The sequence below is a fragment of the Coniophora puteana genome (assembly GCF_000271625.1).
Source record: "Coniophora puteana RWD-64-598 SS2 unplaced genomic scaffold CONPUscaffold_1, whole genome shotgun sequence".
Classification (NCBI taxonomy): domain Eukaryota; kingdom Fungi; phylum Basidiomycota; class Agaricomycetes; order Boletales; family Coniophoraceae; genus Coniophora; species Coniophora puteana.
The window spans coordinates 2,895,086-2,918,903 of record NW_006913053.1 but is presented as its reverse complement, the minus strand read 5'-3'; the positions used below and the strand labels follow the sequence as shown (position 1 = coordinate 2,918,903).

Below are 23,818 nucleotides of genomic sequence, written 5' to 3'. Positions count from 1 at the left end.
AAAGTCGCCGCTGACAACCATGGCGAAAGAAATGGACCGTGACATATCGCGCAAATTAGAGGTATTCTATGTTCGCTTTTGACACATGCACAATCTCACACGACGTAGTCTTTCCGGGGTTCTGTCGCTACAGCAGCTGAGGACATCATCTTCCGCATATTTCCCAGCAAGGTGAGAGCGCCCATCCTGTGGAGATGAATCTTTGCTAATATATCGTCTCGTACGTCAGATAATGTACGGCGCTTTACGCGATTATACCTCGCTACAGTATATCTGACCTCTTTTTAGCGAACTGAGTGCGAAGATTGATTCTACAAGCTCACCAGACTCCCCCTTCCACATCTCCCATGCCTCGACTTCGACCGATGCTACCGTCCACCCCGCTCCAACTCGCACAGACGGCGCTGAGGTCAAGAAACGGAAGAGGTCGGAGTCGGATGACGGTTCAAGCACGACTCTAAACGACATCGTCAACGCACGGTACCCCAGCGTTGTTCACGCCAACCGCCACATTACGGGTTTGCGTCAGTACTTGAAGGACGAATGCGAACAACTGGCCGATTCATGCGTAAGTGACGCCCAGAAGTCGTTCTGCTTGAATTCACTTGCTGTCATAGGATAAAGTCAAGCTATGGATCAATATTACGATGCCCAAGTGAGATTTATTTAGGTCAATGTAGCACGCACTTATGCTGACCTTGTTGGCAGGATCGAAGAGTAGGAGAATCAGTTCGTGTAATTGCCTCTGCGCTAATCATGCCCACAATTCTTCAGTGGAGATAACTTTGGTAAGCGTGTAAAACAACTCGTTCAGGAATTGTATATCACCGCCTTCTTTAGGTGTTCAAATCCAGGAGGGTAAGCTTCGTCCATACTCAAGACGTTGATCACGCTGACACACTGTGGCAGAGGTCCTAACTGAGCTCATGCGCTCTCAAGAAAGTGCATACAATATTCGTGATGCTGTCCGCCAAGACCATCTGGCTCGCGCGAAAATATGCTCAAAATTGATCAAATATCCGAATGTCGAAGACTACGCGGTACGATGACTGCTTGACGTGTGACAGCAACTCACTGATAATGGCCTAAGCTTGGCCTACGGGAGCACGACGAGAAACAGTTGTTCTTCGCTCGTCAGAACATAAAGGACCTTCGCAACGTCTACGCTGTGATGGCCGACATCCTGCACAAAAACATTGCCAAGGTCCGTTCGCTTCACGATTGGCCGGAGATAGCCATCTTGACCATGAGTTTAGATTCGTGCACCCAAAGGCAACAATGGCGCTAGTCTTTACTAACTGCCTAATGCTTGATCGCATTCTCCGTCTTGACATTTTACTCGTGAAACGCAGTTTACCTCCACTCATCTTGCATTCCGCACGTCATGACAACAAACCGTGCACACATCTTCGGTGCCCAGATCTACATTACGGTCCATATAACGCATAGTATACTTTTCTAGACGGAAATAGTCTTGAAGACGTTGAATCCATCCAGTGCTGTGCTGACGACGGTTCCAGGAATCTGAGGATGCCAGTGCGCCTCTTTGACGTCTTTTTGCCCTTGGTGGCTGAAAAGAAGCTGAGGCGGGACTTCGCGCGTGCCGTCGCTTGCGTCCATCTCCGTCTCCTCGTCTTGTTCTACACCCAGGTCCCAAAGCGTCACCTGGTTGTCTGCACTGGAGGCGACGAATATCGAATCCTCTGTCGGGTGCCATTCTATTGATGTGATAGGCTGTTGGTGCCAAGAGAACGACGCGACTGGAGTCGGTGCAGAAGCCGACGTGCTAGTGTTCCATGCATGTATGTCAGTGACTATCGCGCAACCAATGCAGGTATAGAAGTTACCCTTTCTTCTTGACGTTCCGCAGGTCCCAAACCCTGATACCTCCCTCATCGCCTCCACTAAGCAGGAGGTAATCTGTTCTTTTGTTCCAGCTGATCACGTTCACGTCCGCTTCGTGGGCAGGATCTATGCCAGCGACACTCTGCCGCCCTCTACTCCGTACATCCCATACTTGCACGGTGCGGTCGGCAGAACACGAAGCGAAAACGGTAGGTTCAGAAGGGCTCCATTGGATATCCTCTATGCTAGATGTATGCGAGAGGAATGGCTGGGAAAGAGGGTTGAAGCCCGACGGAGTGACAGTTGTTAGGAAAATCTTGGAGTGGACGTCTCCGGTAAGCAGGCGCAGCGACGAAGCGCTGCCTTCTGACGATGCCCAGTCCATCGCAAAGCCCTCCGCTCTGCCATGCGAGTTGATGGTATACAGCGGTTTGCTCGTTCGTGATTTATCTAGAGCATAGCCTGGTGAATCGAGCGATTCGATCAAAGGTCGTACATCCCAGATGTGCACCTTGCCCGTATCGGCCCAAGATGCCGTAAGATACGGCTGGGAGACAGGAGGCAAAGGATGATTGGGAGGCAGTGGTTGAGCTCGGACGCGATTCACGCCGCCCTGGTGGGGTACCGATCTGAATTCCAGAATTGCATCCTCGTCAAGGTTGTCGTCGTCATCTTCGTCTTCTGAGTCCGCATCATCTACAGCGAATCATTCTGTCAGTCCATAGCTTATGAAGATGGTGTGGGCTTACCCCCGTCTCTTTGCGTCTTATGAAGCGAAGACATTTTGTAGACAGTTAGTTCGTTTTTGCTTGCCGTTTCCGCCTGGGAGCCGGCTACAACGTAGGCAGTAGCGGGATAGCGCTGCCGCTCATCCCCCAGACTGTCGCGAAGTATGTCAAACGATAGACATGGCCAGGTCACATTCATCGCGTGGCGCATGATATACACCGAGTCGTCTGCCTCGAGAACTTCATCTTCCCCTAGCGTGTGCTGGCCAGGAATGTAGACCTGTGGTGCTGATGGTGGCTCGTCCGATTCCTCAATGGCCGGCATCACCTCGTCCACATCCATTCCTAGCTGTCGGTTAGGACGGCATAGCCAGAAAGATTATCATTTACTGCACCATCCTCCCTGTCCTCTGCCTCTGCATCGACCACCTCCTCGTCGCTCTCGATCTCGTCCTCCCAAGCATCCTCAAACTCGCCCATATCATTGACGTCGATGCCATCGCGTTTTGCGCCTGCTGCTGTTGTCTTCTGGAACGCCTGACCTTGTGATGATGTAGACTGAAGATCTGCCGCCGTGCGTTTTGCCATGGCTAGGTTTAAGGCGTGTTGATCTAAAAGGCAGTGTTCAGAGATAATAGTTTCTCGCTGCGAATAACTCAGATCTAAACGCGCCGGACCCTGACTTCGCCAAACTTTTTTCGACACCTTCCTTATCCCTTTCCGGGCCGGAGGTGTGACGCGCGACGAGAGTTGAGCCTGCCCTTTGATCTTTCAGCTTGGTCTTGACGTCCATCGGAGTGCGTCTGCCTCGATGTATCGCACGTTGGTCTGCCCATTGGTCCAATCAACTATTTTTCTCGCCCATAACCCACGATCGACTGTTCGCCCTCTCTGCCTTGTCTCTGGCGGCCTACTTCTGAAGGAGATCCATGCTCCGTTCGGCTAGTAAGGTGTATGCTATCTAACGCGCGCAGAGCCTGAGGCGAGGATATCTGCAATGCTGCTTTAATGATGCAAATTTTTGGTCGTTAAAAGGCCTACTGCATCGCGCCTAATTGATCCTTCAAAGCTTTATCCCAACTTCGAGTCCCTGTATCACCCACACTTAATTCATGGCTCACGTCGTTTCCATCCCGGAAGGGTAGGACCCCACTCTATTACTGTGACCACGCAACTTAACTTACTATGCATCATGTCTCATAGCTTTGGATATATCATGATCCCTTTCATGACTCTTTGTTGGGTACTTGCATGGCAGACTTGCTTGGTAGAGTACAAGCGGAAGATGGCCGGCGTTCAGTATCCTCAAAGTAAGGCGAAGACCCGAGTGAGGTCTATTAACCGCCCTCATCTTCTTTGTAGTGTACGCCGAAAAAGCAGAGGCAGATAACTCCAAGACTGCTTATGTTTTCAACTGTGCCAATCGTTAGTCGCGTTCATTGACAATGTCCTGTTCTGACTGAGCACTTACAGGGGCTCATCAAAATACACTGGAAGTGCTTCCAGTCATCCTCATGAGGCGAGTATCTTCTGTGTCTCAACCTTCATTGACCTAACATGAGATACCATTTAGCACGATCATCATGGGCATTGACCATCCGGTCGTTGCTGCTATGTTGTGCGAGATCTTTGCCCTGTCGAGGGTATTTTATACGCTTGGGTACATGAAGGAGCCGTTGAAGGTTACTAAACTTAACATTTGGTTAACTCAAAGCTAATGGTTGTCCAGAGGGTGCGTGGTGCACGAGTGAGCAGTTTAGCCACATTGGGTACGTCCTGTTTCTGTTGGGAACCTTCCGCGATGCCTTGACGTTCACTAGGTCTTTTGCTTGGTGCAACAAAAACGTCCTTGAACTTCGTACTCAATATCGTTGTATGAACATAGAAGCAGGACCAGATTCTTGGAAGACACTTGCTGTCCCTGTTGTTATATCAGCGGTTTACATAGAGCGCTTATTGCTGTTGTCACTTACCCTAATAATACCAGTACAACGTTGTGCGGCATTTGCCGATTTCACGCACCGGGACAATGCCAACTTCCATGATCGACGTCAGAGACATTCCCCAAGACTACCCCTTAGTTTCCTCTTACCATGGCTGAAGAACCATCTTCCTCAGGGTCTCGAAGACTATCATTCCCAACGTCTGCCTCCGACTTTGCTCTTCCAGGACCTTCTTCGAACTCTAGTGAAAGCACGGAAGATTCCCAGCGTCGTCTACTACTGCGTCTCCGTCGACCAGCTTTGACCACGAAGAATGCCCCGTTCGGGGATAAACCCATACACAGTCCGTTAGCTATATCCTTCACAGCTTCTCGTCGGGGTTCACAATTTTATGGCGAAGAGTCCGAAAGCGACAAGGAGCGAATGTGGAGTGAGAGTTCACCGTCAAGTAGCTCAGGCAACCCGACACCCCCTATCGTGCCCGTAGACGAGGAAGAATCGAACGATGGCCGACAGAGCCAAATTAATCTGACGTTGCCCAGTACACCTCCACCGAATCGCGGACGGACGGGGTCCAAATTACTTGACCCAGACCTTGAAACACCCGGTACTGCTCGACCTCGGTTGGTTTCATTTCCGGTCAGTTAACAAGTCTTCATGTTCTGAACTTCGCTAACAGGCGCCATATCCAGCCTAAACCTTCCCGCCTTCTCAGCTTGCAAACAGAATCACGCCCAGAAGACAATGAAGTCCAATCGGAAGCCGCGTTCCAGCGGCTCATTGCCTCCTATCCTGGACTTCCCATGCAACCTCGGACACCCCGGGCGCCATCGGATCGTGGCAGATACCCTGAAGAGGCAGGCCACGAAGAATCACAGCGTGAGGACACGCCCAGTGATGATGAAGTTGAAGGGTTAAACTCCGTGTTCGCCTACGAAGGGCCGTCCGAGCCTATCAACATATTGAAACCTTGCACTCCGGCTCCGAGTGTGAACGGGGACGACATGAACATGTCAATAGCTGGCAGTCCGATCATAGGAGCAATGGACATTGATGCTGTATGTCTGTTTGTTAATTATGCTGGGCTTGTGCTGAGCAAAACGTATCAGCCCCTCGCCTCACCATCGGTGATGTCTACACCAATGTCAATGAGTTATTGGCGATATACACCTCCACCGACAACAAGCGCTGTACGGTCGAATAAGCGAAAATGTAAGCGCATTATTTACTGAGCGAAAGTACATCTCTCAACGATACGTACTTCCAGTCGATGAACGCTACGACCCATATCCAACCGCGGCCAAACGTCGCGCTGTCTCACCTTCGGTGGCACACCTCCGAGACTCGTACTCAAACCTCGCCTCTTACCCCCGTACGCCGAATAATCGACCACCGGTACCTATTCCACTCTCCATGCCAGCGTCTAGCATGAGCTCTGGCACTTCCTCTCCCACGATCTCATCTTCGTACTCACTCAGCATGGCTGGTACTAGACAAATGAGCTTCGGGCCGATGAGTGTGACCTCCAGCCCGATCCTACGGCCTAGCATAGGCCTGTCGAGCCCGATCTTGCGACCCATACCGAGGACGAGACGCCCAGACGGCGAAGAACGAGAGGTTGACGGGGCAGGCGAGGGTGTCAATGGTCTCACACTGAACAATTGACATTTCGTCTCTCCCTTTGGGTTCTTCTACATTTTTGCATCTTGATAACTGGTACTAGCATACTTTCATGGCATATTATATTATTTCCCGCAATAATGATATACTTGCACACTGGGTCACATGGTCATCATGTCGTTTTGCACGCGGAGGAATTCTCAATCTTTGATCGGAAAAGGCTCCTAAACCGAAACGTGCCTTTGTACCGTGGCCACTCCGCCCACTGTCCTGCAGTCCTCGATCTCGCTGCGTAGACTACGATGTCTACGGCATCCAAGCTTACGAAGAAACAGAAGAAGGGTGTTGCCTTTCGCAACCGCAAGACTGGCGGCAAGAAAAAGTCGGCTGACTTTGAAGAGGGAGAGGGACGTGATGTGCCTATTGCCGAGGATCAGGACATGGCGGAGGTAGCTGGGGAGGAGGATGGTGTGGAAGAAAAGTCGGAAAGAGTGGACGCTGGGGTAAAGGAGGGCTCAAAGAGTAAAGGAAAGGGGAAGGAAAAGGCGAAGCCAGAGGTGGCTGCTGCAGGCGAAGGTGCCCCGGGACGGACTAAGAGAAAACGAGAAGCAGCTACGGAGGTAGAGAACGATGGCGAGGACGTGAAACCTGCTGGAGATGCAGAAATCAAGCCCAAGAGTAAACGGAGGAAGGGGGACACGGGCGAGGCACTGGAGGGCGAGGAGGATGGTGCAAAGAAATCGAGCTCAGCACGACGCTATATACTTTTCTTGGGTGCGTCTGCTACCACTAGCACGGTTCCGTTGATCATTATAACCATTACAGGGAACCTTAAATATACCACTTCACTCGAGGCAATCCAGGCTCATTTCAGCGCATGTGGTGTGTATCTCATGACCGTCTATATTATGATCGACATTGAAGCATCCTAGATCCACCACCAACCATACGTCTCCTTACGCCCAAGAAGGCACCCCACAAATCTGCGACTGCGGGACCCACAAAATCAAAAGGATGCGCATTTCTCGAGTTCAAGCATCAGAACGCACTTCAGCAGGGAATCAAACTGCATCACTCCACGCTAGATGGGCGCAAGGTCAACGTTGAGCTTACCGCTGGGGGAGGAGGGAAGAGCGAGACGCGGCTGAACAAGCTGAAGGAGCGTAACAAGGGACTAGACACTCAGAGGGTAGGTGGTGTCTCTTTACGATTGTTTAGCCGTCGTCTTCATGTCTCTTCGGCTGTAGCGCAAACGGACTACAAAACCAGACGCAGGAGAGAAAAAGGAGGTTGCACCGTCTCGTGGCGCCGAGAGGCAGTCCGCGACCTCCGGCGTGATGGCTGCACCAGCAGAAAAACGGACATGGACTGTGGGCGAAGTGGAGGAGACAGAGACTCACCGTGGAGGCAAAAAGCATGCCAAGCGCCGTCCAAGGCCCAAGAACTTTAGTACAGGCACGAATGCGATACCCGTTGGCTAGTTCAATACTTGCGTCCTCACCTGCAGCACAATACTTGTGTCCTCGCGGGTTGAATTATAAAATCCGTATATTCTAAGAAATGGTCCATATATGGTGCCAAACACAGTTGGCGTCCGTGCTCATGATACAAGAATGAAAACAAGGAACTGCAAAAGCCCGTGAGTGGGGTTGGCCAAACGGAACACGGCTGGGGCTTACAAAGACTATCAGTACTCCAAAGACTTTGAGCATCAGCCAGCGGTTACTTGATATGCTTGCATAGTATTTCAATAATTCGCGTTGAGCTCCCCCGACATTCGATGCAATGTCAACGGTATCGGCATCGATGCGTTGGACGGTTTCCCGTTGCTCTGCGACCATGGTGGCGAGTTGAGTGAAGATTTGCCCGAGCTCTCCAATTGTCGACTCGATGGATTCAATGGCGGTGGACCGTGATTGAATGTACGAGTCCTGCGCTAGCAATCAGTTACGCTGCAGCTTTGCATAGAACGGCTGTCGCACCTGTTGCTCCATCATTTCCATCTGCATGAAGGCGCCGCCGCCGTGACCATCAGACATGCCTTCCTCCGCCGAACCCAAGTCCAGTGCGAGAACATCCCCATCCTGGGGCGCGCGGCCCTTGCCCTTGGAGCTTGGCCGAGAAAGAGCACTGTCGGTCGCTCCGTCCTGTCGACTGCCGAGCAGGAATGAATCTTGACTCCTGTGTCAGATGCATAGACACAGAAAGGCTAAGCAGACTGCGTACTTGGAGGAGTCTGGTGCGCCGCAGCGGCAGTTGACGACATGAATTTCTCCGTGCGATCCTTCGACTCCTTCATATTCTAATTGGCGCCGGACCGGTCAGGAACAATAAGCTTAGCTCCTCCCGCATTGCGCAGCAGCAGCCACTCACCTGTGTCCGAACCTCCAAAACGTCCTTGAAACTCATACTGGTATTTGCGAGTTTGCTCTGGAGCATCATGACGACGTTGTGGTTGTGTTCTTCTACCTGTTTTCCCTCTCCAGACTTTGTGCCCTGTCCGTTCCGCTGTTTCACATACGACTGGAGGGCCGCTATCTGTTTGTTGATACCAGCAATATCTTGCTTGATGATAAACGTGAGTTCCTGAGCGTCGTGCGGGTCAGCCAGCGTTCTTCCCCATAGACTTTATGATTTCGCGTACGCTTATTTCCACAGGTCGGTCATCAAACAGGGTCTTGCGCTTAGCCACTGCACAAAGTCAAGCAACGCGGGGGGAGTCGAGTCGGAGGGACGTACGCTGAGCGAGTTTTCCGAGCTTGATAGTGGTACTGCTGATATCCTTCGCAATCGAGGATGCCATGCGCGAGAAGTCGCTCTTGGAGCTAGGTTTACCGCTGGACTGCAAGAGCCGTTGCTTGGCTTCGGCATTGCGAGGGACAGCGGACCTGTTGCGGATCGACTCGACGCACGACCTGAACTCGTTTGTCCTATCCTGGATAGCCATATGGTTTTGACGTTGTTAAGGTTTGTTAAAGGTGGGTTTATGGCAATATAGTGGTAATAAATATCAGTGTCTAGGGGAAGGAGAGTGAGATTTCCAGAGAGTGTGCGTGGAGGGATAGTGCGGCAACTGCCGAGAAGGCGGTGGACCAATATGCCCTTGCCCTTGTTTGGACGTCAATTACGTCGAGCCTTCTACTTGCCGGATTTGCGGCTATCCTTGCAACGAACGTTACAATAAAGCTATTAGCTCTAGCAAGCCGTTGGTGGTGGTAGTTATCGGGTTCTGCGTCTGGGCTCCTAACAGTAAGTAAGTAGGACCATTACTGTTCTCACTACAAAGCTCCAGGCGATTTCAACCTGTCAACATGTTCATGTCAAGACAACCGGTATTGGAATCCTGCTTGCTTCAACGGCTGCACGTGCGTACACGCTATCGGATGCTCTCCCGCTTTACGTCTCCCCCAGCCCAATTGCAAGTCCTCCCCAGTGTTACGCGTTGCTGGGGTGCCCGTGTCTACTCCTGCCTTGGTCCTCGACGCTCCTTTGCACCACCACCATCGTCTCCATTAACGCCATTTCTACCAGCTCGCTCGATAAGCAGTCGCGTCAAGTACCCAACCCTCACTATGCTCTCGCCTCCCAGAAGCCCTTGTCCAAAATCCAAAGTCCTAGTTCTCGGGAGTGGGAACTTTGGTAGCTGCCTCGCTGACCATCTCGGCGACTCTGAGCACCAAGTCTATCTCTGGTCGCGCAAGCAAGAGTTTGTCGACTATTTCAATGCTCACCACCGCAACCCCGACTATCTCAAGGACCATGAGTTTTCGGGCAACATCCATGCCGTTGGTCCTGACATACCAGATGCCGACTTTATCAAGGACATGGATGTTATTCTTTTTGCCATACCCACTCAAGCACTTAGGTGTGTTGAAGTAGCCTGGACGGAGCCGTGCAAGACCTCTTCAACTGACTATATCTGCCTTTGTAGAGAAAACTTGATCAAGCTCCGACCTAACCTCATACTAGACCGGCAACCCCTCCTGATCTTCGTTAACAAAGGTATCGAGACGGACACTCAGGCGCTCACGCTGGAAATCATCGCGGACACGTGCGGTCCTGAGATCGCGACACGCGCGACCTTCATAGTACGTTCCTATTCTTGGCACATGTACAAAGAGATGGACACGCTGCTTCTCTAGTCCGGCCCTTCCTTTGCAAAAGAGAGCGAGTATTTTTCACGCGCCATTGCTTTCCTATTGCAACTGAGATTACTTTAGTCGTCCGAAGACAGCCGACATCCGTGTCTGTCGCATCGCTGGACGAGTCACAAGCGCAGAGGGCGACAGAGATCTTCCATCAGCCATGGTTCCGGTGGTACGAGCCGATTCTCATACGACACGTTTATGAAGCTGAGCTTTGACTTGTCATGGAGTTATACCGGCGGAGACCCTATCGGGTTGGAGCTGGCCGGAGCATTGAAAAACGTGTATGCCATCGCGGCTGGGATGGCTGATGGTCTCGGCTTCGAGAGCAATACGCGAGCTGGTGTGTGTTTGTCGCAGAGCGCGGGATGCCGGAGTTGGCTGACCAAGTTTCAGCCATAATCACGCGCGGTCTTGCCGAGATGACGCGGATTGGGACTGCTTATGGTGCCTCCCCGTTGACGTTCCTCGGTCTTGCGGGTGTGGGCGACTTGTTCATGACATGCAGTTCGCCGACGAGTCGAAACTATACGGTAGGATACCGACTAGGCAAAGGTGAGAAGTTGGAGGATATCATCGCGACGCTCGGGAGTGTGGCCGAAGGTGTTACGACGGCCAAGGGACTGAAGAAGATAATCGATGAGCTGGGCGTCGAAGCCGCGATTGCGACCGGGGTGAGTGGCGGAGATGACCGCGATGAGTTCGAGAGCCGTATGGGTTATGCTGACCGGATTTACGCTAGATCTACGAAGTGCTGTACGAAGGTACTGATTCATCTTTCGATAGCACGATAACGTGTGTGATTCTCATGTTTCATACAGGAAAGGCGGTCAATGACAATGTGCACGAGCTGATGGCGCGCCCTCCTTCACGCGAGCTGGATCTCCCGCAAACGTCTGGCGGCGGTCATGCCGGTCGTCTGTTAGCAAAGTTGGGGCGTCAAACGTGAAGTGTTTATGAGGTCATGGTGTTGTCACTGTATGGGCCGATGCTTCCGTTGGGCTAGATTACTGCTAGATTCTGTGTAGATTTGATGAACCGGCGCGCCCGGTATGGAAATGAGATGCTCGGAGAGAAAATGTGACAAATATTAAATGTCAGCAGCCTTTGGTCAGTCGGTACCTCGCGTTCGCACGCGCCATCGTGTCCATCGGCGCGAGTTCATATAAACCCAGGATCTGTATGTAATATTGACTGCAGAGAGCGTGCATGTGTTGAAGGAACCAAAGATGGCCGGTACTGTAAGAGCACTCGGATAATGAGGGTAATTGTTGAGAAGAGGTGGAGTCAGACTGACAAAGACTCGAGAGAGAATATTGGACAAGGGGCGGAAGCGGGTAGAAGCGGCGTTGCGGGGTGAAAGGGAGCGTAAACTCCGGGTGGGCCACGCGAGGATGCTTACATGAGGGGATCTCGGGAGATCATTCACACGGTTTTTTTTCGCGGTTGGGTGAACGCGCATCCGAATGCCGATAGTAGAATTTGTGCCAGACACGTCCGACCGGCCCAGCTGCTTCTCCTCTCTCCTCTTCCCCGACCTCGTCGCCCCTCCGTCTGTCCACCCGCTCACCCTCTCTCTTTCCTTTCCCACTGCCCCGTACGCTCCCTCTCTCCCCCACCCACGAAGAAATGGTGTCTGCTCTCTGGTCCGCCAGCGCCGAAGGGAACCTCGACTCCGTCCTTGACCTCCTCAAAACTGCTAATCCTGCCGATATAGAGATCAAAGGTCCGTCCCTCTCCCGATCGCGTCCATCGTCCATTCCACCCTCCCCGCTTCATTTTTCAACTCCATCCGTTTGTCTCACACGTCCACGTCCAGATCAGAATGGCAGCACCTGTCTTGTGGAGGCCGTGAGGAACGGTCACGTCCAAGTCGTTAGAGCACTCCTGGACAGAGGTGCGCCATACAACTTCTGTATCCTTTCGCGTCTTTTATAACCCCACATGCGTCGCTTCAGGTGCCGACCCCAACGTTGCCTCGGCTCATGGACCCCTTCATCAACTCACCATGGATTCTACCATCCACGAGTTGCTCACGAATGCTCAGCACAAAATCGCGTCTCTCAACGGTCACGTCCCCGCTTATCCTCACGACGTCAACCCAGACCCGTCCAAGCAGTATTATCCTGGTCCACTCCAGTATGGCTACTACCCTGGCATGCCTCCTGTTCCAGGCATGCCCGATGGCGCGTCTTACTATCCTCCATTTCCTCCCACCGACCAAAACGCGGTTGGCAACTTGCCTCCTCCGGATATTGCTCGGATGATTCCGTGCAGGTACTACCCTGCCTGTAGATATGGTTCCTCTTGTATGTTTGCCCATCCTCAGGCTCCTTATTATTCAGGGCCCCCTCCGCCACCTCACGCTCCGTATCCCGCACATTATGACCCCATGAACCAACCGCCCTATGCTCCTAATTATTACCCTGTTCCACCGCCCTCTTTCCCTCCTCACTCTGTGCCACCACACATGAACCCTGTATCCCCTACTTCACCCCACGTACCAACACCACAACATCCACACATGGGTCACGCACGCTCAGGCTCGGACGCTCTCTCGCCAGCTCCGTTCAGTCCTTCAGGTGGGCCACCGCCAGGCCCATACGGACCCATGCCGCCCACGTCTCCCTCGTATCACGCCCCTCACCCCCTTCAAATGCCACCCCTTCCTCCCCCCGGCCCCCAGTCAGCTGGCCTCGGTCCCCAATCTCCTCAGGCGATGTATACCAACGGTCCTACCACTGCACCCCCTTACCCCATACGTCAGGACCATGTCTCACCCTACCCGCCCCCGCCCGGCGGCGCAGCTTACCCGGACCCGACCTTGAAGTCAACATCTCAACACCCACAGGATGGTTTTGTTCACGCTCACGGTTTCCGTTCGGGCCCGAACCATCGTCGAGGTGGTCATCCTCGCCGGGGTTCTTTCGGTGGTCGCAAGCCTCCTTGTCTCTTCTACCCGTCTGGCAGGTGCAGGAATGGGTATGTAATCAGTATTGATTCAACTTGAACGATGTTGCTGATTGATTCTCCAGTGATGACTGTCGGTTCCCTCATGTTATTCAGGAGAACCCCATGAACAGGCCGCCGCCTCCTGTTTCGCAAGGTCCTCGCCCTCGTGACGTGGTTCCGAATGGCATGAATACGATTGAGGAGAAGTTCTCTGAAATGGCCGTTCAACCGCAAGAGGTAAATTTGTTGTCTTATCAAACGTCCAACCCTATCTGACCAACATTGCAGAATCGTCCACCGCGCCAGAACGGAACCGCTGCGTCCAGCCGATCCCAATCGACTGACGCCGGTAACAGGAGGGGACCCAAGCCGGCTGCACGCGTGGACAAAAGGCAGTCGCTGAGGCAAAGGGTTCCCAGCGCAGACGAGTTCCCTGTTCTTGGGGGCACGATCACGCCGCCCTCCAGGAGCTCTGTCAACGGTAGCGCGCCGGTGGTGAACGGTCACAATGGTCCCACTGCGGCGCAGATTCTGCAAAATGCCACTGCTTTCCGCGGCAAGGACAGTACTGCCAGCACGCGTGAGCCGTCGACTCGCGCCACGACTCCTCCGAGTGAAATCGCCGAAACGAAACCTGCCGAGCCCAACGGTGTTCACGTTGAGTCCAACGGTCTCCCGGCCGCTGTTCATGCTCTCCCTACTAGCAAGCTCCCTCTCTCCTTTGCCGCGGCCGCCAATGCTGGCACGGAAATCTCAAAAGAAGTCTCTGTCGCCGTCTAAACGGCGGCCCTTCACTCGCTCCGTCACGGTAACCTATCCTCACTGGCATCATCGTACTGTCCCGTCTTAATCACGCCCTCATGTACGCTTCTCTCGGTCTCTTTGCCGTCTCGTGGTATAATCCCGGTCTGTTCCAGGTTTATTTATCGCTACACATTTCTATAAAACCGTTCACTCTTCACGTGTCGTCCACTTTTTTCTGCTTGCATATATTCTTCGTTTCTTTTTCCTCTTCGATTGCTTCATCATCGGCTTTTTCTCCGTTGTTCGCACCTCTGGCGCATTACAGGTTTCCGTCGCACGTTGTCCCTGCCTGATACTGATACTGATACTTAGAGCTCCCATATGATATGTCTGCTTTCTTGTCGTCCCGGTCTCTCCCGATGTAGTGCATGCACACACATACAACACTATTTCTCTGTTTACACGCATATTTGTGCCACGCACTCACGCCCTCACCCATTCATGATCGCTCACTCTCAATCCCACCTCCATCGTCCTCGTTTTCGTCCTCTCTTATGGTCTATTCCTCTTGCATCAATATCGCACTGTTTTCCTGCATAGCATATATTGGTCTCGCAAGACTTAATACATGGTGCCGCTGCTAATTGCTGCCTGCTTGCTCTGCTCATCTTCGTGTCCTTTCGCTGTGCCCGCGCCCGCGCCGACGCTCACCGCCACGCATCCAAGTTCCTGAGCTCGACACCCGGCGTCGCCGTGACCTCGCCGATCCTGTACACGCGCGCGGCGCCCTCGTCGCGCTGCAGCACTTGTATCACGCTATCGACGCTGACTCTGTCGACGATAGCGACGAGGCCGATCCCGTTGTTGAACGTGCGCGCCATCTCCGCGGGCGCGATGTTGCCGCGCTGCATGAGCCAGCGGAACACAGCGGGCAGGGGCCACGCGGCTGCGTCGACGGTGCACCCTGTGCCGCTGGGCAGAACGCGCGGGATGTTTTCGGTGAAGCCGCCGCCGGTGATGTGCGAGAGGCCTTTGATGAGCCCGAGGCGGCACGCGGGGAGGACTTGGGGGATGTAGATGCGTGTGGGCTCGAGGAGGTGGCGGCCGAGTGTTGTCGTTGTTGAGGTTGGGGATGGGGGGTCCCAGGGGCACGGGGAGGTGTAGGAGAGGTCGGGGCAGAGCGAGATGACTTTGCGCACGAGCGAGAAGCCGTTGGAGTGGAGTCCTGAGGACGCGATGCCGAGGAGCACGTCGCCTGGTGCGATGCCGGGCTGCGGGAGGAGCAGGGGGCGCTCGACGGCGCCGACTGCGAACCCGGCGAGGTCGTAGTCGTCTGCTCGAGGTCGCACGGCAGAGTGAGAGTGAGATAAAGAAGATCAGTGCCCCGCCGCGCTGTCGGGTGGATGGGAGAGACGCACCGGCCTGGTACATGCCCGGCATCTCTGCGGTCTCGCCCCCGATGAGCGCGCAGCCGGCGCGCCTGCAGCCCTCGGCGATGCCGCGTACGACCTCGGTCGCGACGGCGACGTCGAGCTTGCTGCAGCCGTAGTAGTCGAGGAAGTAGAGCGGCTCCGCGCCCTGCACGAGCAGATCGTTGACGGACATCGCGACGAGGTCGATGCCTGTGCCGTTCATTTCTTAGACACCACAACAAAATACCAAGAAAGAGTATGCAAAGGCGCACCGACGAGATCATGTATCCCCGACTCAAGCGCAACACGCAGCTTCGTGCCGACCCCGTCCGTACCGCTGACGAGCAGCGGATCGGTGTAGCCCGCCGCCTTGAGATCGAACACGCCGCCGAAGCCGCCGATCTCGGCGTCGGCGCCCGGGCGGCGCGTGGAGCGCACGAACGGCTTGATCGCGTCGACGAGCGAGTTGCCCGCGTCGACGGAGACGCCTGCGGCGGCGTATGTGAGCCCCTCGGCTGGTGCTGCGTCTTTTGTGGCTGCGGCTGAGAGCGCGCTGTGGTGTATGTGAGTGCCAGTTTGACGGAGTTCAGCGAGCAGAGGCGTACCGGTGGGCGATGTCGCGTCTGAAGACTTTGCCTTCAAAGTTGACCTGCTCGATCGCGGCGTAGACCGCGCGGAGGGAGTCTTGGAGTGTGGGCGCGTGCGACGAGACGGCGATGACGCGACCGCCGGCTGTGACGACGTCGGCGCCCTTGAGCGCCGTGCCCGCGTGGAAGACGACCACGTCTGGATGTCAATGACTGAGCGCAAGGTGAGGGGTAGCAAAGGAAGCGAGTCTTACCAGAGGGCACGTCTCCGACGGTGATGACTTTGCCTTTGGGATAGCTCCCTGGGTAGCCGCCCGAGACTAGAACGACGGACACTGCGTATCCTGGCTTGATCGCGATGTCGACAGCGTCAAGACGGTGTTCCGCACAGGCCTAGCAAAGCACGTCACATCGTAGACACCAACGCGCCACGATGGATCTTACCAACAACACCTCATACAGATCGACCTTGTCCGCGAGCAGCAGCATCAGCGCCTCCGTCTCCGGATCGCCGAAGCGGACATTATACTCGAGCACCTTGGGCCCGTCGCTCGTGAGCATAAACCCGGTAAACAGCAGCCCCACAAACGGAAAGCCCTCCCGCCGCATGCCGTCGATCGTGGGGCGCAGCGCCTCGCGCATGATGCGGTCCATGATCGCGGGGGTGGCGACGGGGGCGGGTGCGTAGGCGCCCATGCCGCCGGTGTTGGGGCCGGTGTCGTGCTCGCCGATGCGCTTGTGGTCCTGGGCGGCGGGGAGGGGGACGATGGTGTAGCCGTCGGAGAAGGCGAGGACGGAGATTTCGGGGCCGGTGAGGTGTTCTTCGATGACGACTTCGTTGCCTGCCAAGGGAGTTAGGATGGGGGTTATAGGGATGGATGGAGCAAGGTACCGGCGTCGCCAAAGACGTTGTCGACCATGATCTCGCGCAGACCGGCGATGGCCTGCTCGGTCGTCTCGGGGATGAGGACGCCTTTGCCGGCTGCGAGCCCGCTCGCTTTGAGGACGACGGGGTGGTCGACGGTTTTGAGGTACGCCTCTGCGTCGGCGAACTGGGAGGCGGGGAAGGTGCGGTATCGAGCGGTGGGGATGTTGTGTCTGTGCATAAAGTCTTTTGAAAAGGCCTTTGAGCCCTCCATGCGGGCTGCGAGCGCGGTCGGCCCGAAGACGGGGATTCCGACTGCAGAGACGAGTTCATGGTGTTGAGTATGAGCGATGAGTGGGAGACACACCTTTTTTGAAGTGGGCGTGTACGCCATCGACGAGGGGCTGCTCCGGGCCTGGGACGACGAGATCTATCTGGGCTGACGTTTATCGTAGGAAGGAGGGCGGGATGGGGGTGTTCACAGCACCCACCTTGTTGCCCACGGCGAACTGGATGAGAGCGGGAAAGTCGGAGGGGGAGATGTCGACATTGGATGATTTTGAGGAGGCGGCGGTGCCTGCGTTGCCCGGGCAGACAAAAATGTGGGCGACGGCGGGGGACTGTGCGAGCTTCCAGACGAGGGCGTGCTCTCTGCCGCCGCTGCCGAGGACGAGGACGCGGGCGGTCATCTGGGGAGAGGAGAAAAATAAAGAGATGATCGATATGTTATTTTTTTTTTGTTCAGGGGGTAAATAATCTTATCAGCGTGATTTTGTCGGAGGCAGTACTTTGAAGGAGCCGATTGGGAGCTGAAATGAGAAACATGACGATGCACGCGTAGAGTATTATTAGGTGGTTCAATTCAGCCTCTGCTCCTTCACTATCAACCCCATCTCAGACAGAGAAAGAGGATGTCGAGACTGAGGCATTCGATTGCCATTGGTGTGCTGGCAAAAGTTGGAGAGGTGGGTGTTTATTGTATCCGGTCGGGTGTTGGCTTGACCCGTTGGTGGCTTGTCTACGCGAGGCTAACTTCAACTCATAACCTCATTTCTCTAGCCAGACCTCCTCCATCGTCGCCAGTCCCTCCCTCCTCCCACCGCTCATGAGACACCCCCAGTCTCCATAAATCGTCAGATGCCTCTCCTCCAGCGCAAATTATCACGCACATCATCAAACAGCAAAGAAGACAACCAATCATCCTCATTATGGCCACGACGCTCCAGGAGAAAGAGCCGCAATTCCACCTCCCCAGACCCGTCCTCGCAAGCAGACCCTCCAGACACAGACCAGGAGCCCCAGCAGCGCGACCCCGTACTCACCTTCCCCTCCCGCTCCATCATCCCAGATCCCCTCGGCGAGCTCCCAGCATGGTTCAAGAAGGAGAGCGACATGGCCGCAGCCAACATGTCCTCCTTCAGGATAAAGTACCCCCTCCACAACCCCCAAGGCCCTCGCTGGTACAGAAACCACCACCTCATCCCCCCCTCCGAGCGCAACCCCGACAACCGCCCCTCCTCCGTCTTCTCCCCCTCCTTCCCCCCCATGGCCGCCTCCGTCCACGACCGCGACCGCGTAGATGACCCCGGTCGCCATCAACCCGGTCCCAGTCGATCTCCATCCAGCACCCCGTTGCCAACTCCCAGCTCATCTCAGGTCCGCATCGCGGACCCGACAAAGCCGCGCAGCCGAAAGGCCTCCCAGGACAACGTCGACATGCTCGACGTCTCTGATCCCTGGGGCACCACATGGCACCACCAGTCCCCCTACGACGCTGGCACACCCGTCACCCCCTCCGCCCCAGACCCCCCAGAGGTAATGTCTCCCGCTTAGAACGCGCGCTCCGACGCGTGTTTCATCGTCCTCCGCACCCCGCGCTGAACTATGCTCGCTCTTATTTTATCATCAGGGCTCGCGTTCACGCCTCTCGAGCATAAACGCCCCTCCAGGCCGTCACAAGACAGTCACGCCCTCCCCACTATCCCAGTCCACGTCCGCCCTCCATCTCCAGGTGCAGGAACCCACCGCCCACACCGTGCCACGCAAACTGAGCAAACGCCGGAAACCTGTGCTCGGAAGCCTCTTTCACTCGGAATCAAACCAGCCCGCTGACGACGGTCCCCCTTCCGCTAATGCCGGCTTGAACGGCCTGCCCCGGCGCCACTCCACCATCGCACCCACCGTGCCTCCGTACGCGTCCTCTGCCGCGCTGTCGATCCAGTCGACGACGACAAAGGCCGAACGACGCGGGAGCGTGCTCGGGCGTTTGGTGAGGAAATTCAGTGTCTTCCAGCGACCTACTCAAGGGCCGGCTTTCGTCGTCAGCGAAAGAGCCGCAGATAATATCGACGCCGACGGCGACAGCAATCGCGCCGGAGATCGCAGGTCCCGTCGGCGCTCTATATTGCCCGGTCCGCGTCCGCCGCCAGAGCACCCAGAGAAGGTGGTAGAGAAGAGAAAGAGCGCTGTTTCATCGAAACAAAAACGCGTACCACCGCCCGCGCTCGACCCCGAGCTGGCTGCGGAGCTCGAGTCCTCGTCGGCTTCAGCCTCAGCATCGCGCTTTCTCGACGACGAAAAGGACGACCATCACTCGCTAATCTCCTTTGACCCGCCCGAGATCTCACCGATCGGCCAGCTGAGGATCGCCAATCCAGACGCACCTAGCTCAGGGGCGCCGACGCCCGTCAAGCACAACGTGGCTTTGCCCGCCGATGCCCCTTCTCCTGTTCCTGTTCCAGAAGTCAGGCGACTCGCCTCGGAGGGCCAGGAGGACGCGTCGCCGCCTCAAGGCGTGTCTACAGCCCAGACCCCCGGCCCGCCTCCGCCTCCGAAGCTGCCTCCCCAGCAGGACCAGCCGCACCGCGGTATCGCGCGCGTTAACGCTGTCCAGTCGCCCCCTGCCGCCGCTGTCGCTTTCCCGCCCCCAACCCACCCCGTACAGATCCCACCTCGGTCGTCCACATCGCCGACACAGCCTTCGCACCAACAGCAACAAAGATCGCCCCCGAACCAACCATCTTCGTCCCGATCGCCACCCCCAGCGGTAAATCCTCCGCCGATCTCGAGCGCACAGCCATCGGGATCTGCATCGGCGTACCCGCGCCCGACTCCGCCGTGGCTGATGACGGCGGACGACTCGCCGCTGTCGCGCGCGTCGATCTTGGCGAACCCGCCGACGCCGTACAGTGTCACTGAGCCGACGGTGGAGTTGCCGGCTGTTGAGAAGGCCGCGACGAGTGCTACGAGGGCTGGTGCTGGCGCTACCAATGGTGTGGGTGCGGAAAAGGTGGCCCCGCGTGAGAGCGATCCGGGGAGGGCGATTTCGCCCTCTAGTAAGCGGGCGGCCGCGCGTGAGAACGGGGGGCCTAGGGATAGGGAGGTGGAGAGTTTGACGCTGTCGAAGCGGGCTGGGGAGCGGGTGTCTGTTGTGGGCAGGGACAGGGACAGGGAGAGCTCGCCGACGAAGAAGGCGGCGGCACCCGTGCAGGAGGAGGCGCGGTTGGTAAAGTCGGCGTCGGCGTCGGGGAAGAAGGCGGAGTCGCGTGGAGTGGGGCGCAAGACGTCGGATAGAGCTGCCGCTGCTCCGGCGGCACCTGTGGTACCTGTGGCTAATGGTGTCTCTGCGCAGGCGTATGTGAGCAACTCTCCGGATGCGCCGAGGAGGAGGAGGACGAAGGATAAGGCGGAGAAGTATGAGAGGGTGGAGCGCGCGGATAGGGAGCGCGAGCGCGAAAAGGAGAGGGCGGATAGGGCTGAGCGGGCTGAGAGGTCGGAGAGGCGCGAGCGCGAACGGGAGCGTGGCGAGAGGTATTATGAACGGAGCGAGCGGTATTATGAGCGGGGCGAGCGGACAGAGAGGGAGAGGGGGGAAAGGAGTGAGCGGGCGGAACGGTCGGATAGGACTGAGCGGGAAAGGGCAAAGTCAGGCAGAGACAGGGAGAGGGAGCGGGAGAGGGAGAGGGAGAAGGAAAGGGAGCGGGACAGAGACAGGGAGCGGTATAGAGAGCGGGACAGGGACAGCAAACGCGACAGTAGGCGGGAGTCGAGGCGGGAGCAGTACGACGTTGCGGATAGCCGACGACGGGTGACGAGCCAAGGCGCGCACCAGACGCCGGCCGACGATGGCAACAGGTACTCGAGGGGACGGGGCGCTGATGTTCCCCAGCCCCAGCCTCAGCCGCGTGCTGGTCCTTCGTCCAGGGAGAAGCCGCGCAGCCCGATCCGGGACGAGGATTTCCAGCCGTACTACCCATCTGGTGTTCGGAACAGCGTCGCCTCCAGCCAGCTCGACTCTGCTCATGCCGCTCGCCCTGTGTCGAACGTATACACGACGTCTACCCACGAGCGCATGTCCACCTCGGGCCGGCCCACGTCCGAGCTCCCGCCTGCTTCTGAGCTCAACGCGTTCCGCGCCCGCGAGCACTGGGAGATGGACCGCCTCTGGAAGGGCCGCAGCATGTACCAGGGCCAGCCGGAGACGACCGTGATCGCCTCCCCTCAGAGCGTCGTCGGCGCCCAACTGACCAACGGCGACGCCCGCAACCACCACGCCTCCATCACCGCCCATGGCTCGAACCACACGGCCTACGTTGTCCAGCCGCTGCAGGCGCACGCTATCCCCGCTAACATGTTTTACGCGAACATGCCGTCTGCCCCGCCCCCGATTATCTATGCCGCGACGTCGCCCCCTGGACAGCTGCCGCAGCAGCACTACCAGCAACAGCAGCAACAGCACGCGTCGCGCCCCGAGTTCACGTCGCTTCCCAGCTCGTTCGTTTTTCCCTCCAAGGACACCGCTGCCGCCGCCGCGTCCCCCACCACTACCTCGGGCGGCACGTCGGGCTCCCCGCCCCCGCGCAACCCCCTCCCGCCCCCGCCGCGCGAGTCGAACTACCAGGCCGCGCCGCTACCGGACTACAGCGGATCTGCGTCTGAGTACTGGACCAAGCACGCTAGCGTGACCACGCACTGAGTATTTCTTGTTCTCGACGTACTGTGCATCATACCCCCGCAAACCCCACCCACGCTACCCCTACCTACCCACTCAACTAGCTACTTACAATTTATGACATTAACTTAGACACAGCAGCCTTACCTACCTACCCTACCTACTCACTCTGCATTCTCTTGTCACGACCACACTTTACGACGGTTTCAAATTCCCATTTACGTCTTTCGTTTTCTTTTTCTGCTGCTGCTGCTATCAGTGCTGCTTTTTGGGCTCGGGATGTTACGAAAAACTCTGCTTTTTTTCTCTTCTGTTTGTTTGTTTTACGACGTTATATTTCCACTGCGGTGTTATTCATTCACCACCGCCGTTACCGCCGCCGACCATCGCCAGGACTCTGATACGAGACGTTGCTCTGTATTTGTTCACCCAGCTGCTACTGCGAGCGTTGCTTTTGTAGTGAACCTGTGATAGCGAGGGCATTACCACCACCACCACCACCACCACCTCTTATTTCTCTCGTTTAGGATGATAAACTGGAATTGGATGTTCGCTCTTTCTCGTTGCATGTGCGATAAGTATATTGCGGTGCGATGCGGTTGATGGTGATACAGTGCGGGATATGTACGGTGGAAGAAACGAAAACACAATGGAACAGAAGGGACGAACAGCAAAAGATAGCGAGTGTCAGAACAACAGCAAAACTACAACGAGCAGTACAACAACAAAACTACAACACCAAGCGATTACGCAACCACATGCGCGCGATAGTCCCGATAGTCGAGCGGAAAGTCCGGCGTCGGATAGTCGTCCCACAGGTGCTCGCCGCCGTCGAGGAACCGGCGCAGGCGCGCGACCTGCGACGAGAGGTAGAGCACGACGATCTGCATCCGCACGTCGAGCCGCAGCCGGAGGATGTCCGCGCACGTCGCGAGCGCCTGCTGCCGCGTCGTGAGGAACATGTTTCCCTTGAAGCCGCACTCTTTGAGGTTGTCGATCAGCTCTGCGAATTCGGAGCACCAGGCGAGGACGCCGAGCTGGTGGACGCGTGTATGTGTGTAAGTGGTGTGCTGGGATGAATGAAGTGGGACTGCGTACCTGGCCGTATGCCTTGAAGCGGCTGTAGAGCACGCTCGGCGCCGCTCTCAGCGCAAACACAAAGGACTCGTTCTGCAAAATGACACCCGGGCCCGGTGTATACGGTTCCGCCTGTGGCGGAGGCTAAACCGTCTCAGCTCCTGCCACCACACGCGACGAGCAAAACACACACCTCCGGGCGCTCTGGCGCGTCCTTGAACCACTGGTACCCCGAATAATCATAGTCGCCGCCGACATCAACAGTCTCCGCGTTCTTAGCCGTATAGTCCATCCTAGCCGCCTGTTCCTGTTGCTTCGCCGCAGAAAAGAGCCCGAGCTGGTGGCAGGTGCCCTCGATAAAGTTGCAGAGCTGCTCAGGGGTAAGAATCCCGCGCCTGGTCAGCGGCTGCGATGCGGGCGGGGAGGGTATGAAGATAGCAGCGCGAGGATCGGTGGGGCTATTGTTGTGCAGTGTAAGCTGCACCATGACGCGTGGGTGAAAGGTTACTCTCACGACGCACCTCGAGGAGTCTCTCGAATCGACGCAGGTCTTGGTGGAAGCCTCGGAGAATCTCCGGGAAGACTATCGCTGCTGTCAGTATGTTACGAACGACTGCGCATCAGCTCGACGTACTGTAGAGGATGTGCTAGCGACTGGCTCGCTTTCCCTGTCCGAGCCTGTAGACGATGCCTGTCTCTGGATGATACCACTTTGGACACGCTCAGCGCTAGACCGTCGAGAACACGAGGCGTCGGGATCTGCCGACCAGACACGGATAATAGGCGGAGAGGGCGGGGGAGAGACTAGAGACGAGTAAACGGTTTCGCTCGAGTGAGGGGAAGCTGGAGAGTCGCTCAAGGCAGCAGAAGAGGGCGAGGGAGAAGCCTGGCTCCGTTCAGTGAGGTAGGATGGGGTCCCGGATGTGGTATCAGTGGGTGAGATAGGTGT

General features: G+C 56.3%; 12 protein-coding genes across 12 annotated transcripts; 8 read left to right on the top strand and 4 right to left on the bottom strand.

Annotated features, from left to right (window-relative positions):
- Nucleotides 1-19: 19 nt before the first annotated feature.
- On the top strand, nucleotides 20-1,298 carry CONPUDRAFT_148957 (proteasome activator pa28 REG alpha beta subunit; the record flags this gene model as incomplete). Its single annotated transcript, XM_007765375.1, has 11 exons — nucleotides 20-61; nucleotides 109-171; nucleotides 230-267; nucleotides 319-568; nucleotides 618-655; nucleotides 709-717; nucleotides 775-788; nucleotides 841-858; nucleotides 910-1,040; nucleotides 1,091-1,204; nucleotides 1,257-1,298. The coding sequence occupies 11 exons, from the start codon at nucleotides 20-22 to the stop codon at nucleotides 1,296-1,298; spliced, it is 759 nt and encodes a 252-aa protein (XP_007763565.1).
- Nucleotides 1,299-1,458: 160 nt separating this feature from the next.
- On the bottom strand, nucleotides 1,459-3,161 carry CONPUDRAFT_86846 (glutamate-rich WD repeat containing; the record flags this gene model as incomplete). Its single annotated transcript, XM_007765331.1, has 4 exons — nucleotides 1,459-1,786; nucleotides 1,848-2,541; nucleotides 2,595-2,918; nucleotides 2,969-3,161. The coding sequence occupies 4 exons, from the start codon at nucleotides 3,159-3,161 to the stop codon at nucleotides 1,459-1,461; spliced, it is 1,539 nt and encodes a 512-aa protein (XP_007763521.1).
- A 604-nt stretch (nucleotides 3,162-3,765) lies between these two features.
- CONPUDRAFT_115753 (membrane-associated proteins in eicosanoid and glutathione metabolism) lies at nucleotides 3,766-4,552 on the top strand (the record flags this gene model as incomplete). The annotated part of the gene is made up of 6 exons (XM_007765374.1): nucleotides 3,766-3,883; nucleotides 3,936-3,998; nucleotides 4,047-4,092; nucleotides 4,147-4,255; nucleotides 4,303-4,342; nucleotides 4,394-4,552. 6 exons carry the CDS (start codon nucleotides 3,766-3,768, stop codon nucleotides 4,450-4,452), a joined length of 435 nt encoding a protein of 144 aa, XP_007763564.1. The 3' UTR covers nucleotides 4,453-4,552.
- Nucleotides 4,553-4,666: 114 nt separating this feature from the next.
- On the top strand, nucleotides 4,667-6,181 carry CONPUDRAFT_86845 (uncharacterized protein; the record flags this gene model as incomplete). The annotated part of the gene is made up of 4 exons (XM_007765329.1): nucleotides 4,667-5,139; nucleotides 5,196-5,574; nucleotides 5,626-5,728; nucleotides 5,784-6,181. The coding sequence occupies 4 exons, from the start codon at nucleotides 4,667-4,669 to the stop codon at nucleotides 6,179-6,181; spliced, it is 1,353 nt and encodes a 450-aa protein (XP_007763519.1).
- Nucleotides 6,182-6,385: 204 nt separating this feature from the next.
- Nucleotides 6,386-7,617, top strand: CONPUDRAFT_115752 (uncharacterized protein; the record flags this gene model as incomplete). The annotated part of the gene is made up of 4 exons (XM_007765373.1): nucleotides 6,386-6,910; nucleotides 6,962-7,018; nucleotides 7,069-7,325; nucleotides 7,384-7,617. Exons 1-4 carry the CDS (start codon nucleotides 6,439-6,441, stop codon nucleotides 7,615-7,617), a joined length of 1,020 nt encoding a protein of 339 aa, XP_007763563.1. The 5' UTR covers nucleotides 6,386-6,438.
- A 72-nt stretch (nucleotides 7,618-7,689) lies between these two features.
- On the bottom strand, nucleotides 7,690-9,083 carry CONPUDRAFT_46689 (t-SNARE; the record flags this gene model as incomplete). The annotated part of the gene is made up of 6 exons (XM_007764417.1): nucleotides 7,690-8,067; nucleotides 8,119-8,266; nucleotides 8,356-8,438; nucleotides 8,510-8,722; nucleotides 8,781-8,827; nucleotides 8,876-9,083. The coding sequence occupies 6 exons, from the start codon at nucleotides 9,081-9,083 to the stop codon at nucleotides 7,690-7,692; spliced, it is 1,077 nt and encodes a 358-aa protein (XP_007762607.1).
- Nucleotides 9,084-9,447: 364 nt separating this feature from the next.
- CONPUDRAFT_86842 (glycerol-3-phosphate dehydrogenase) lies at nucleotides 9,448-11,230 on the top strand (the record flags this gene model as incomplete). The annotated part of the gene is made up of 8 exons (XM_007765326.1): nucleotides 9,448-10,001; nucleotides 10,068-10,224; nucleotides 10,279-10,303; nucleotides 10,357-10,453; nucleotides 10,512-10,624; nucleotides 10,678-10,955; nucleotides 11,024-11,045; nucleotides 11,103-11,230. 8 exons carry the CDS (start codon nucleotides 9,448-9,450, stop codon nucleotides 11,228-11,230), a joined length of 1,374 nt encoding a protein of 457 aa, XP_007763516.1.
- Nucleotides 11,231-11,910: 680 nt separating this feature from the next.
- CONPUDRAFT_69269 (uncharacterized protein) lies at nucleotides 11,911-14,013 on the top strand (the record flags this gene model as incomplete). Its single annotated transcript, XM_007764511.1, has 6 exons — nucleotides 11,911-12,007; nucleotides 12,101-12,178; nucleotides 12,240-12,590; nucleotides 12,627-13,263; nucleotides 13,317-13,470; nucleotides 13,522-14,013. The coding sequence occupies 6 exons, from the start codon at nucleotides 11,911-11,913 to the stop codon at nucleotides 14,011-14,013; spliced, it is 1,809 nt and encodes a 602-aa protein (XP_007762701.1).
- Nucleotides 14,014-14,684: 671 nt separating this feature from the next.
- Nucleotides 14,685-17,530, bottom strand: CONPUDRAFT_69268 (aminoimidazole ribonucleotide synthetase; the record flags this gene model as incomplete). Its single annotated transcript, XM_007764510.1, has 9 exons — nucleotides 14,685-15,310; nucleotides 15,396-15,614; nucleotides 15,662-15,942; nucleotides 15,995-16,175; nucleotides 16,231-16,369; nucleotides 16,421-16,818; nucleotides 16,869-17,156; nucleotides 17,209-17,275; nucleotides 17,333-17,530. 9 exons carry the CDS (start codon nucleotides 17,528-17,530, stop codon nucleotides 14,685-14,687), a joined length of 2,397 nt encoding a protein of 798 aa, XP_007762700.1.
- An 856-nt stretch (nucleotides 17,531-18,386) lies between these two features.
- On the top strand, nucleotides 18,387-19,854 carry CONPUDRAFT_79108 (uncharacterized protein). Its single transcript, XM_007764623.1, has 3 exons — nucleotides 18,387-18,654; nucleotides 18,749-19,110; nucleotides 19,167-19,854. Exons 1-3 carry the CDS (start codon nucleotides 18,558-18,560, stop codon nucleotides 19,182-19,184), a joined length of 477 nt encoding a protein of 158 aa, XP_007762813.1. The 5' UTR covers nucleotides 18,387-18,557; the 3' UTR covers nucleotides 19,185-19,854.
- A 14-nt stretch (nucleotides 19,855-19,868) lies between these two features.
- CONPUDRAFT_79107 (uncharacterized protein) lies at nucleotides 19,869-22,293 on the top strand. Its single transcript, XM_007764622.1, has one exon. The coding sequence runs from the start codon at nucleotides 19,966-19,968 to the stop codon at nucleotides 21,814-21,816; it is 1,851 nt and encodes a 616-aa protein (XP_007762812.1). The 5' UTR covers nucleotides 19,869-19,965; the 3' UTR covers nucleotides 21,817-22,293.
- Nucleotides 22,294-22,381: 88 nt separating this feature from the next.
- On the bottom strand, nucleotides 22,382-23,452 carry CONPUDRAFT_95906 (uncharacterized protein). The gene is made up of 4 exons (XM_007765372.1): nucleotides 23,391-23,452; nucleotides 23,063-23,327; nucleotides 22,891-23,013; nucleotides 22,382-22,829 (listed from the first exon to the last, which is right to left on the bottom strand). The coding sequence occupies exons 2-4, from the start codon at nucleotides 23,159-23,161 to the stop codon at nucleotides 22,539-22,541; spliced, it is 513 nt and encodes a 170-aa protein (XP_007763562.1). The 5' UTR covers nucleotides 23,162-23,327; nucleotides 23,391-23,452; the 3' UTR covers nucleotides 22,382-22,538.
- Between the last annotated feature and the right edge of the window lie 366 nt (nucleotides 23,453-23,818).

What these genes read in the sequence shown, in the direction of transcription:
- CONPUDRAFT_79108 (XM_007764623.1), top strand. Translation starts at nt 18,558, where the DNA reads ATGCTCGACGTCTCTGATCCCTGGGGCACCACATGGCACCACCAGTCC. An exon ending in CTCCGCCCCAGACCCCCCAG is followed by an intron (nt 18,655 to 18,748) that starts AGGTAATGTCTC and finishes TATTTTATCATC; the next exon opens with AGGGCTCGCGTTCACGCCTC.
- CONPUDRAFT_79107 (XM_007764622.1), top strand. Translation starts at nt 19,966, where the DNA reads ATGACGGCGGACGACTCGCCGCTGTCGCGCGCGTCGATCTTGGCGAAC.
- CONPUDRAFT_95906 (XM_007765372.1), bottom strand. Translation starts at nt 23,161, where the DNA reads ATGGACTATACGGCTAAGAACGCGGAGACTGTTGATGTCGGCGGCGAC. An exon ending in ACGCGCCAGAGCGCCCGGAG is followed by an intron (nt 23,014 to 23,062) that starts GTGTGTGTTTTG and finishes GAGACGGTTTAG; the next exon opens with CCTCCGCCACAGGCGGAACC. An exon ending in GCTTCAAGGCATACGGCCAG is followed by an intron (nt 22,830 to 22,890) that starts GTACGCAGTCCC and finishes CGCGTCCACCAG; the next exon opens with CTCGGCGTCCTCGCCTGGTG.